The sequence below is a fragment of the Hippocampus bargibanti genome, linkage group LG01 (genome assembly GCF_051943395.1).
Source record: "Hippocampus bargibanti isolate YZ-2025 linkage group LG01, ASM5194339v1, whole genome shotgun sequence".
Taxonomy (NCBI): Eukaryota; Metazoa; Chordata; class Actinopteri; order Syngnathiformes; family Syngnathidae; genus Hippocampus; species Hippocampus bargibanti.
This window is the reverse complement of record NC_142734.1, coordinates 15039045-15051427: the sequence shown is the minus strand read 5'-3', so window position 1 is coordinate 15051427 and position 12383 is coordinate 15039045. Positions and strand designations below refer to the sequence as shown.

General features: G+C 41.9%; 1 protein-coding gene across 4 annotated transcripts in view; it reads left to right on the top strand.

Annotated features, from left to right (window-relative positions):
- The window catches only part of agap1 (ArfGAP with GTPase domain, ankyrin repeat and PH domain 1), an 86716-nt gene that overhangs the window by 28658 nt on the left and 45675 nt on the right, over nucleotides 1–12383 (top strand). For 2 of the 4 annotated variants that reach the window (XM_088998797.1, XM_088998780.1), the window contains 7 exons: nucleotides 1862–1876; nucleotides 2314–2399; nucleotides 2505–2646; nucleotides 3628–3762; nucleotides 7831–7958; nucleotides 9085–9240; nucleotides 9323–9415. In XM_088998797.1, the coding sequence (XP_088854923.1) occupies nucleotides 1862–1876; nucleotides 2314–2399; nucleotides 2505–2646; nucleotides 3628–3762; nucleotides 7831–7958; nucleotides 9085–9240; nucleotides 9323–9415 (755 nt within the window). The remainder of the gene's footprint in view (nucleotides 1–1861; nucleotides 1877–2313; nucleotides 2400–2504; nucleotides 2647–3627; nucleotides 3763–7830; nucleotides 7959–9084; nucleotides 9241–9322; nucleotides 9416–12383) is intronic. The other 2 variants (XM_088998807.1, XM_088998789.1) reach the window with 1 other exon arrangement.

Here is a 12383-nt window from a genome sequence, read left to right as displayed (position 1 = left end):
CACACAATGATTCACCATCGCGTTGTGTGTTTTTCCTTCGAATTTCGCCATCAACACGGATCAACACGGATCAACACGATGTTTTCAGACCAAACAAAGTACCCAAAATGCATTGTGTGCCGCTTTCTCGGTCTGGGGCGTTCCTGACGTGACGTCACGTCAGGCATCGTCATCAACTCTAAAACAAGACTTCCTGAATATTCAGTGCGAGTCTTAAAACGTAAAATATAGCTCTATGTGGTGGAACCTTTGTAAGATACGCTCAGTAAGGTAAGGCTCTTTTATACTGCAGAAACTTACCCTGGGAATTAGAATCTTTTGCAGGAACATGGCGTGTTCACCTTAAAGGTTCAAAAATAACCAAAGAGAAGGACTTTTCATCAAGCCATGGAACATTTTCCTCTTGGGTGTCGATGCTAATAATAACAAAAGGAAGCAATAATGTCATTTAACAGGCTTTACTGTGCAACATTGACGTGTGTGTTTAATTTGTTCTGTGACCGAACCATGTGCCGACTGGCAGTAACCAGCTTGAAAGGGGTGCGATGCCCCTTTTTTTTTTTAAAGAAATCTTTGGTGTGTGATGCTTTTTATCTCACAACTCAGAAGTTGGGTTGCATCTAAGTCGAGGTACTATTCTGAGTTTTATTTGTTTAGTAGTATTTACCTTTAGGCGATTGGATATCCACATTTGACAAGCCTTCCCGTTATTATTTTTTTGTTTTGTTTTGCATCAAAGGCATTCCTAAGCATGTGTATATTTTTGTGTCAAATTTCCTGTTTCTGACCGCCAATTCAAGTTCCCCTCATACTACTCCACAAGGAGAAAAAAAGACAAGCACATAATTTTCACCTCCCTGTCTTTTCACATCTTTAGTAGTTTTTGTATTTGACTACTTTACCTTGTATAACATTGCAGAAATATACTGTAACTAGTGATCCAATTAAAAATATTCACTACCGCAAGACCTGTTGGGGCACACAAAGAAAGCGTTCATGTGCCCCAACAGGTCTTGATAGCAAGGAGAGGAACATCTACTACCCAATTTATTTGGTTGCTCCTTACTTTCAGTGTGAGCTCTGTTAAAAGTGTTTAATATTCTTATGGGTGAGAGTGCTGGTTTAAACAGTGACTGACTGCTGCAGGCCAAAATAAGTTTCTGTGTTGTTTTGAAATTCCTGGATCCTAAAAATATGCCGTCGTCTTGATTCCCATGCCGACTGATTCAGAGCTGAGACGGTGGCTTTGGAACAGCACAGTAACCACAGCGCCACAAAGCCGCTAACCAGAACTATTCTGAGGCTGCACAGCCGGCAAAGCGGCCGTGGCTTGGCCTGGGGTGTGTTCACGAACACTCAGACACAGAGGCATTCTCCCAGCCAAAGCAGAGCATGCAGCTGATTAAGGCTCTTGAACCACTAAATGTATGCAAACAAGTTGCACATCAAAGCAATCACGTGTTTATAAATTCACTGCACACAAATAGAAACGCGTCATCCGTCAGTGTTAAAAGGCATCTAATGACAATTCAGGAGTTTGCATTTGAATGCATACGTCCAAAGCACTTGGCTGTGATCTCTTGCTTGCCAGCGTAACGGTGGTATTAAGGCCAAAGATTTGCTCTCTTCACCCTTCGCGTGTGTGTGTGTGTGTGTGTGTGTGTGTGTGTGTGTGTGTGTGTGTGTGTGTGTGTGTGTGTGTGTGTGTGTGTGTGTGCGTGTGTGCGTGCGTGCGTGCGTGTGTGTGTGTGTGTGTGTGTGTGTGTGTGCGTGTGCGTGTGGTACGCACACGCCTGTGTATGTATGTGTGCATGTGTGTGTGTTTTCTCCACTCTCTTCTACTTGCTTCTCGGTATACTAGCTGACGTGGATGCAGGTAACTATCCTCTTCTTCACCTTCCTCTCATGTCCATCACGCCCAGATGGCTGCAGCAGCCTGCCAAAGACAGCTTGGATTCAATTAAACAGCATAATTGGTTCTGAAATGCCAACTATCTCAGGAAGAAACATGAAAATGCTGAACCCCAAGCTGAATTTGCCTGGCTGATACAACCTTCATCTTAGTTTGCTCATGTATGCTCTCTTTTCATAATAACCAATCATCTATCGTTGATAGTAATCCTTCCTTACTTTTTAACGTCTTAGCGCTATGAATCAGAACTCATGTTCTCCCATCAACATAAGAGCGTTTTGCAACGCTCAACATCTCCCAGTTAGAGGTTGTCAACACCCAATGTCATCCCTCCAATAGTATCATTCCAAATAGTCCAGTTGGCTAGCCACTTCATCTGATGCGAGCAATGCCTTCTTTAGGTGGTCGCTTTAAGAAGGAGATGGTGGTTGATGGGCAGAGTCATTTGCTGCTCATCAGGGATGAAGGGGGGCCCCCAGAAGCACAGGTTAGTATTAAATGTATGGTACATGACCATATCAAGATGGGGTCTTTTTGTGTGATCTGTACATGATGTGATGTTGTGTAACCAATGGCTTATTGCTGTCCACAGTTCGCTTTGTGGGTGGACGCAGTCATCTTTGTCTTCAGTTTGGAGGATGAGAACAGCTTTCAGACAGTTTATCACTACTTTAACCGCCTTGCCAACTACAGGAACGCTGCGGACTTGCCACTGGTCTTAGTTGGCACCCAAGGTCTGACCCCGCCCTGCCCCGCAACACACACACACACACACATACAAACACAAACGCGTCTTGCGTTTTTTTAATATACTGTTGCCATCTAGTGGACAGTTCATATCGTCACATGTAAAGTGGTGGAACATAAAAGTACATGTACAGTGTTGACGCCACCAGATAAAGTAGTTCCCTGATCAAGCTCGTAACTGAGTTAATTCAGATATCAAATCAATTGTCCAAAGGAAAAACACATTTAAATGTATACTTAATGAATTGTAGTATTTGAAATGAATAATAGTTTTTAAAATGAATAATAGTTTTTTTTAAACGGAAGACTTATTTTACATTAGGACACACTAGTTAAGTCTCATGATTTGGTCGAGACTCCCAATTTTGACCACAATAATCACTTTGTCAGTTCATTTTTGACAGTTCATTTGCAAGGTGAAACAAAATAAAATGTAAAAAAACAATACATTTTTATACATACTAATAAAATGTATAAATGAACAATGAAGGCATTTTTGGTTGTATTTACTTCTGATTTACACTTTTGTAACGCTCACATTATTTTAACACGCACCACAGAGTCTCATGTACGAAAATCTCCCGATTTATGGTTTCTGAAACTTAACATGTATGTATGTATTAGGATATGAACTTTTTTTTATTACATTAAGGAATTCGGATGGTAGTCATTCTTGGAAAGAAAATCACAATGTTTAGTCACATTTTGTAAAGAACGTCGTGTACAGTTTGCCGTCAGTGTTTGGGAAGTGTCGTTGTCTCTGCGTTCACTTTCACAGCAAGCCAGCAGATGGCACCAACTGCCAAGATGTGCAACGTGTTCCGTATATGTTCAACAAATTATATATACATTTTGGCGCACAATATTTTTGCTGTGTGTGTGTGTGTGTGTGTCTGTGAGAGTGTGTCTGTGTGTTTGTGAATTTAGTTTGGATTCGTTCACTGATTTATAGAAGTTGTTTTCCTCAGATGCAATCAGCTCATCAAACCCAAGGGTGATTGACGATAGTCGAGCCAGAAAACTGTCTAATGACCTGAAGCGTTGCACCTACTACGAAACCTGTGCCACCTACGGCCTCAATGTGGAGCGCGTCTTCCAGGATGGTGAGAACCATGATTGCAGAGTCCAGTCTTCTGGGAAGGTCACATTCCCTTGCTGCACATTAGCCAACTCTTAATCGCCCGTCAATTAGGGGGGAAATTGACCCGCTCAGCTATTTAGCTCTAACCGAACAGCAATTAAGTTTTATCATAGCGAGGGGAGCAAGGCAGGGAGGGGGCACTGCAGAAGAGTGCCTTCCCTGGGAGGTTTCATAAAACACAGATGAATTAAAGGACAGACACGCCCACAGTTCTCAAGGTCCAGACATGGCTACTATTCCATGGTCCAGATGCACAGCGTCCATATGAGATGTCAAACAATCCTCACTAAACCTATGGTGTGTATACATACACAAGGAAGTTACAGTTTGCTTTATGCTTCCAAGAGTATGTCTAGCCTGGTGCGTGTTGGTTTGTTTTCCCGAGTTGAAGATGGTGTTTGTTGACTTGCTGAGTTTGAACAAAGGAGGACAATGATGAGTTTTTCACGATATTATTGTAGCTTCATCTACATTTGTGTTGTTAGAAAACCATCAAGTTGCTTCTGTTAATAAAAAGTGCCTCTTAAATATCCCCAAACACAGGGGAGTTGGGCGTTTGACATTCGGAACATGTTTTTTTTATTGTGATTTTTTTTTATTTATTTCTCATATAAGGTGCAGTTGCACCTCCTTGATGTTAGGGGGCAGTGGTGCTCTCATTGGCAGAGTGCGCAGGCAACCGTTAGACAGACTAAAAGAGACAGAGAGGTAAAGAAACAAGTCTCCTGAAAGCTATGATAAGGAAATATGATGAAGGTAGTACTGTACGTCACGCTTCACTGACCAAGATGATAAACAAGGAAGACCGGTGTGCTTACTGTGTCTAAAAATGTTGGCAATGGAACGCATGAAGTCAAATAAATTAAGGCATCACTTAAAGACACTACGCCCCAATCATGCTGATTACCTGCTTGATTTTTTTGTATTTTTTTCAGCAAAAACGTGCCGACTATTGCTAACAATCATCCCGCTTTGTGAATGCTACTCATAGCCATTAATCCAGACATCATTTTTGATTAAAAAAAAAAAGTCATTACAAATAATTTTATATATTTTTGTTTTGCATGTTAAAGTTTTTGTTTAGTATTGGCCTCCTGAGTTAATGTTGGTGATCAGTGCATTCTTTTTTTTGACTGCAATCTTTTTTTATTGATTTTATGTAAAAAAAAAAATAGTATTACAGTAAAGTCTCATTATATCGATATCGGATATATCGATAGTCCCGGTTATATCGATACTATTTCTATGCACGCACGGAGAAAATTACATGCAAACAGGGTCGGATATATCGATAGTCCCGGTTATATCGATATTTTTTTGGACTCCCTTGAATATCGATATAACGAGACTTTACTGTCTATGGTCAGTCAAACAATTTTGACTGATTTTGGCACGTGATGTTTTCTTCTTTCTAAGTCGGGGTCATGACACAAAATAATTCAGAAGCACTGTCTTAAACCAAAGAGAAACAGAAACAGAACCTACAACTGTATCATTATTTTAACTTTGTGTTTGGGAGCCTTTGACTGAGTGAGTTGCTTGTTCTGTTGCCACAAAGGGACATAAGTCTTCTTGTGCCGGTCCCAAGCCCGGATAAATACAGAGGGTTGTGTCAGGAAGGGCATCCGGCGTAAAAGCTTGGCCAAAACAAACATGCTGATCAAACCTCTAAAGATGGAGGACACTGATTTGTTGTGGCGACCCCTTGAAGGGAAAAGCCGAATGGAAAAGAAGAAGTTGAGAATGTGAAAAAAAAAGTTTTACAGAAAGGAGGGAAAAATCCTGTCCACCGACAAATACTAGAAAATGACTCTTTGTGAATACGTGTATAACATGCATTTTTCTCGTATCCTGTTTAGACAGAGCATAATATAAACCACTGGGGACAACAATTGCTCGCCCCTCATATCTTCTGCATTTATGTACATGTCTCTGGAAGTTGCAAATCACCATATTGAATGAGGGACAGCATTTGGTGGTCTTGTTACCGTGGAAACTTCTATGTAGGGAAGGTGTATTTTTTTTTGAGATATTTGTTTTCATTTCTCAAATTGGTCTTGAATGAGCACCGAATGTCTTTGTTTGTTTTAGTTCAAGACGTGTGACCCATGAGCACATGCATGCGCGCATTAGACAAGTAATGAGAAGTGAAGTCTCGTCCAGTTGGGAGAAATGACCTCTGTGTGAGGGAAGAAGGGGGTAGCTGTGGTCCTCGTCCATCAGTGTGCTAATTTAATTAGACTAATTATGGCGACATGAGCCCCAAATGCACACAGGCGCACACACACACACGCACGCACACACACACGCACGCACACACACACACACACACACACACACACACACACACACACACACACACACACACACACACACACACACACACACAGTCAGTCTGTGGCTTCTTTCTCATCTGTCAGAGTGTGGAAGCCGAGCACATCGTTCACACTCTCTAACAAGCTAAGATGAGCACTCTCTATGGTTCATTCAGTGCAACACATGCACATGTTCAGTTCACCTGCAGGCTAGATTTGTGCTCATGGGAGAAGTAGACCGTGAAAACAAAAAAACCTGTCAAGTTTACACCTTGTTTTTTAATTGTATAATCTCTTTGTTCAACTTGAAGTAGACAAACACAATCCAAACGGCTCCATCACAAAAGTAATATTCCTGAATGATTAACCCCTTACCTTCCCCCTAACCATAAGGCAGATCGGTGTTTGTTCGTTTGAATCTTTGCTTCATATAATTGAAGCCAAATTTTCTTTAGTGCGGATTTGGGAATGAATGCGATTGAGTACCATCTTTGCCAACTCTGTCTTCATGGAGCTTCCCACCTGATAGACGCTTGCCTATTTACAAAACTTCACAAAAGATTGCTATACTTTTGATGAAACAGTTCTGATTTATTGTTTATTATGAGGTAGTTGGTACTTTTAAACATAACTGGTCCCACATGCGCATTATTTTTGTGATATTGCCCAAACGACAGCTTTGCAATGAATATTTAGACTCAGCATCTCAGCTCTACTCAGCTCTACATCACCATCTCTGTCTTTATGTGCCATTCTGCAATTAATCTAATAAGAGCATTGATGTTGAAGCAAGTGTTCGCCTCTCACACAAAGTGTTAAAGTGATTGATGGAGAAAGATGAATTGTTAATTAAATGACATGTGAGGTTTAAATATTTAGCGTATCCTTATAAAAACTATTCTTAACACATGCACTCATATGAGAGCACAGATCTATACGAACATCCACATAACAAATATTTGGAGGACTGCGGGAAGACGCAAGGCCTCAAAAGAAAAAGTCTGAACTGACACAGTACCCCCATGCTGTCATTGCAATCAAATAAGTTTTTAAAAATTTAAAAATTATTTAATTTCCACCTACCAAAGTGTTAACAAACTAATTAAACAATGAAGTGAATTTCAACACCTCCTTTGTCATGAAACATTTTTGTCAACAATTTCGTGTTCTCTGTCTTTGTTATCAATCATAATTGAAGAGATGGCTTGACGACAGCTCAGAATTGCGAAACATTACCGAGTGCATTTTGCTCATTTTGTGTCAAACACAAGTCAGAATCTCAAGTGAAACTTGTTTGGCGCCGACGCTACCCTTCTCTCAGTGTTCTCTCGGCGGCTGCCCTTGGCCCACCCCGTATCACCGGGAGGTAAATGTTTACGATGGGCTCTTCTTCAACCAACTTTAATGAGTTCAATTAAAACAATCGAGTTGCCTGTTTATTGGATCTCAGAGACATTCGGCGAAGTCTTAACTTTCATCTCTTTGGAAGCAAGCTTGTGCCAGCGTCCATGTTTAACATGTTCAACCTCTGTTTTTGTCAATGGTAGAAGGATGATCAATATTTCCATCTGCAAGTCTTTGTTTCGGAGATTGACCCCCTTTAAGTTTTTGAGCTCCGATGTGATAAATTGTTACCTCCCAGGTCGTGCATTTGCATTGTACCGTATCATTGCTGTACTGTATCTAAGATGAGCAATGATGTTTTTGTATCGCAGTTGCCCAGAAGATCGTTGCCACTCGGAAGAAGCAGCAGTTGTCCATAGGCCCCTGCAAATCACTCCCGAACTCCCCCAGTCATTCGTCCATTTGTGCGCCACAAGTGTCCAATGTCCAGGTCAACCAGGTCAGTGGGGCCCTTCGAGGCCAGGTGACAACATTGATGGCATGAATATAAATACATTGGTGTCATATTTAGGATGTGCAACTGTCATAATGCATGGTGCCTGTCATTAATGTGTATTTCAAACTTTACAGTATGTCCTACCAATCCAGTCCATTGCAATACAAAGATGACAATATTGTCGACTGATCGTTGGACAACAGTGTGTCTAATTCCACCAATGACAAGTGATACATATTTCACTGTCACAATACGCTAAGTTAGATATATTCACCCCCAGGATGAAAGATCAGGACAAACATTAAATGCACAATTTCCTTTACATTTCAATTTGGTGGCAACATTCACAGCAGGTGTTTGATCGATGAAGTGTTCCAATTATATCCACTTCCATGTCCTTTTGTGACTCTTCCAGTCACTATGTTTCTGTAGTAACGTGCCAGTAATTCTTAACCTTGTTAGAGGTACTGAACCCAACCGGGTCATAATCACATTCACCCAACCATTCTTTTGTGAAAAGTCAAACCGTGATTCTTGATAAATTCATGACAAAGAAACACACATATGTAAAAAACAGAAAAAAGTAAACACACTAAGTGAAGGATAATTAATTTTGATGGTGCATAAAATGAACCAGCAGAGGCCCTGTCAAACCTCTGAGACTGATTGCCTGGATGTCTTGGGTTAGATTTAACTAAACTCCTTTTTTGGCACCAGAGAGATTTAGTTTATCAACGATGTCAAAAAAAATGAACAAAGAGGACTGTTTTAATGCCACTTTGAATTGAGCCACAAAATGCATTTGTTCAATCAGATATCAAATGCCTGTTATGAATTTTGCCATTCATCTTGTTAATGAAAAGTTAAACATATGCACTCAAATGGTTACAGAAGGTTAAATTAGGGTCATTTTAAAATAGTATAATGGAATTTGGGTTCATTTTGAAACGTCACACAACAGTTTAATATGAACTTTGTGGATGTTGTGACTTATACAGTAATGGGACTGGGCATAAAAAACAACAACCTAACCAATGACACCATATTGCTTTGTGGAATGAAGCTTCAGTTCCCTTCCCGAACACAATTAACAAACGTGTTACACTTCCTGAATGTCTTGTTGTTTTAGACAAGTAATGGCGGCGGCAGTTTGAGTGATTACTCGTCATCAGTGCCATCCACGCCGAGCACAAGCCAGAAGGAGCTACGCATCGATGTCCCGCAGAGCACTAATACGCCCACGCCCGTCCGCAAGCAGTCCAAGCGGCGCTCCAACCTCTTCACCGTCAGTTTGTGTCAATGCGCGCTTGACGCTTTTTGATGACATCATTACGATTGGAAATGATCAGCCTGCCTCTCTTCCACAGTCAAGGAAGACCAGCGAGACAGACAAGGATAAGAAAGGCCTCGAGGCTCGCGCCGACAGCATTGGCAGCGGGCGAGCCATTCCCATCAAACAAGTAAGACTTCCTGTGTGCTAGCTCTTCATTAGGAGTGAAATCACACACTTGACATCAATTAGAGCACCAAGCTCTTCTGGGTGCTCCTAGCGCATCATTAGTAGACACACGCCTCCTTCTCCCTCTGTTCCCCCACTTGATCGCCCACTTAATGCCATCGCGTCACACCTCAAGCTGCTTCCTTTGCATTCGCCCGCTCATCTGCAGCTGAGCGCTTTGGCGCGCGTGGTAGCGTTTTCAAGGAATAAAGGACCAAGAGGAGGGGGAAGAGCGAGCAACCTGCTGTGACCGTGAGGGGAACGTCGCAATTGGTTCTTAATTTGCGGCCAACGTGTCGCAGCAGCGGCGAGCTCTCCTCCTGACAAGCATATCAGGCAATTAGCAAGTGCTAATCATGACCCTCGTGTCGGCGCCGCAGCCTCGTTTGTAATCTCTTAATGAACAAATTGCATCGCTGATTAGGGGCCGTCTCACCGGGAGAGAGCAGGCAAGATCGCAGCGGCGGCATCAGTAATTGCCTCGAGATGGCGTTCCATTCGTGTATTTCAAAACTTGTGATGTAAATGCATCTCAGTGGGCAGACTCCAGAGTTTTTTTCTGGTATCTATTTAGTCTGAGGGCAGTTGGACTGCCATAAAGACGTGACTTCTTTTGAAGAGTAATCTTCATTTTTTGACAATGACGGGGTTCAACAAATGTCTCACCGCTCATGCGTGTGTATGTGGGTGCCGGCACATAGAATTGAAAGTGCCTCTTTAAGTTATAATGGATGTTTCTCTTCCTCATGTCCTGCTGCGTGTTCATCGGACAGGTCAAACGAAATGGCTAGATTTTGAACCCCCACAAGAGCTGTCAGTCATAAAGATTAGAAAGGAAATCGGTTGGAAGACGCACAGAGTGTTTATGAGGGTTTGCACTCTGGTTAGCTTACCTGTATGCCATTTGGTGAGTACTCGAGATCTCATTACAGCGACTCTGGGCCACTCGAGGTGATGCCGGTTCAGCCCGCCTCTTTCTTAAAGAAGAGGGTTTTTGCGAGAAGCACACTCATTAAAAGTATCTACAGCAGTGGTTGAGCCAAAGCAAGAGAACAGTTGCACCTAATTGGTCCTCTCCATGTATTATGTTTATACATTTTACATTTATCCATAGTATAATGCATATTTGTGAATATGTTGTTTTTGCATATTCTCATGACTTCCCTTAGCCGCTGGCTGGAAGGTCATATGTTCACCTCCAAGTAACAAGTAGGGAAAAAAACTTCAGGTTATAGTACTTATGATTTCCGTTTTCCTTCAAATGTTGGCAAAATTATATGAAGCAATGTGACGGAACGTTCTTCCGATATGAGTCTCTGCAGGCCTAATGGTGAGTGAAATGTCCCGCTGAATAATAAACCTTGGAATCATTTTTTTCTGGAATGCAGCGGGTGCATCCAGCTTTGTTTACTCCTCCACATCTGCTCCGCTTCACTAATTAGCCGCTAATTGGCACGGAGAAGGAGAACCGCTCATTCATGTCTCCGTCAGGCAATTTACAGAGGAGTTCGAGGAACTAATGACGGCCCAGCAAACTTATACGCCAGGTGCACACAAAAATGGAGTCTGAAGTGGATGTTGATAGCTGTCAATTAAAGATTTTATATTAACCAGTGTGGCCAGAATTCTACGCAAATTACTTGTTGAAGAAAACATGCCGCAGAAGCATTCTCGCACTTGCAAATTTGCCTCTTTGTGTATTTCTTTTCAATATTTTTGTTTTGGTGGCGGTAACAAAAGCTTGATTTTCATTGAAAACGCACGCATTAGGGTTTATCAGCGTTTTCAGAAGAATATGGGTGGTTTGAAAAATATCCCCCACCCCATCAATACATTTCAGTTGGTGTTAATTATACACTAAGGATACAGTACAGTGGGGCCTTGGCTTGCGAACTTAATTGGTTCCCAGACAGCGTGTGTAAGGCGAAAAGTGTGTACCCAAAAATTAATTTCCCATAGGAACCATTAAAATGGGAATAATCCGTTCCCAGGTCTCCATAAAATATAATTTTCAACTAAATAAGCCTTAAAACTACACACAACATCCCTTACTCTATGTATAAAAAAAAATGTGCTATTGCATTGTAATGAAAGAAATAGACTGCACTGTATAATAAAGCCACTTTATTTACATTTGTCATGGTCGTTGATGGCTCTTAATTGACACCTGTTGCTTTCTGACTTGTAAGGTCTTACATTATCATTCATCATGTTGATGATTCTCATAGCCACAGCCTTTTCTGGATGGAACTGTTCAATAAAAGCATGCACATCACAAATTATTCCATGCTGTTTTCAAGGATCGAAGGGTAACATTATGCCAAGCCTTTTCTATCAGCTGAACACAATGATACTGTCACGTTCCGAGCGTGACAGGGATAGCTGACTCGTCGAAACGTTAATAAAAAGGGTTGGATCCCTAAGCAGGCGGCAGAGACGTAGGTGCTGGCAGAGATTTTATTCCAACAAAAAGCGTGGGTCCGATTATTCCACGGACCTGGAATAATGTGACAAAAAGGGGTGCATCGAGTAGGCGGGCGGGGGCGAACCGTCCAGCAACAAGCTCGGCAAATAAAATGGCACACGGGGGTGCAAAAGCTCGCGATCGCGAAAAGCAACTAACTTACGCGATCACGGCCTACAATCACCTCGGGCGAAGCAAATCCTCGTACTGGCAAAAGTCCGAGACACTAGTTTAAATGTCCCAGTGTCGGTGATCGTCGGGGATTGACAGCAGCTGGCGGGGGTTGGGAGCGGCAGCCCCGCCCCAGCTGTCAACTTGCACGTAACAGAGACACATTGAAATAGTCCGTCCAATAATCCCTAAGGGATAGTTCGGTGTCATTAGTCACGTGAAAGCATCGAGTAAATAAAGCCTTTGTGTAAAATTTTGTTGCGAAGGATGGTAGCAATGGTGGACTTAGCATATC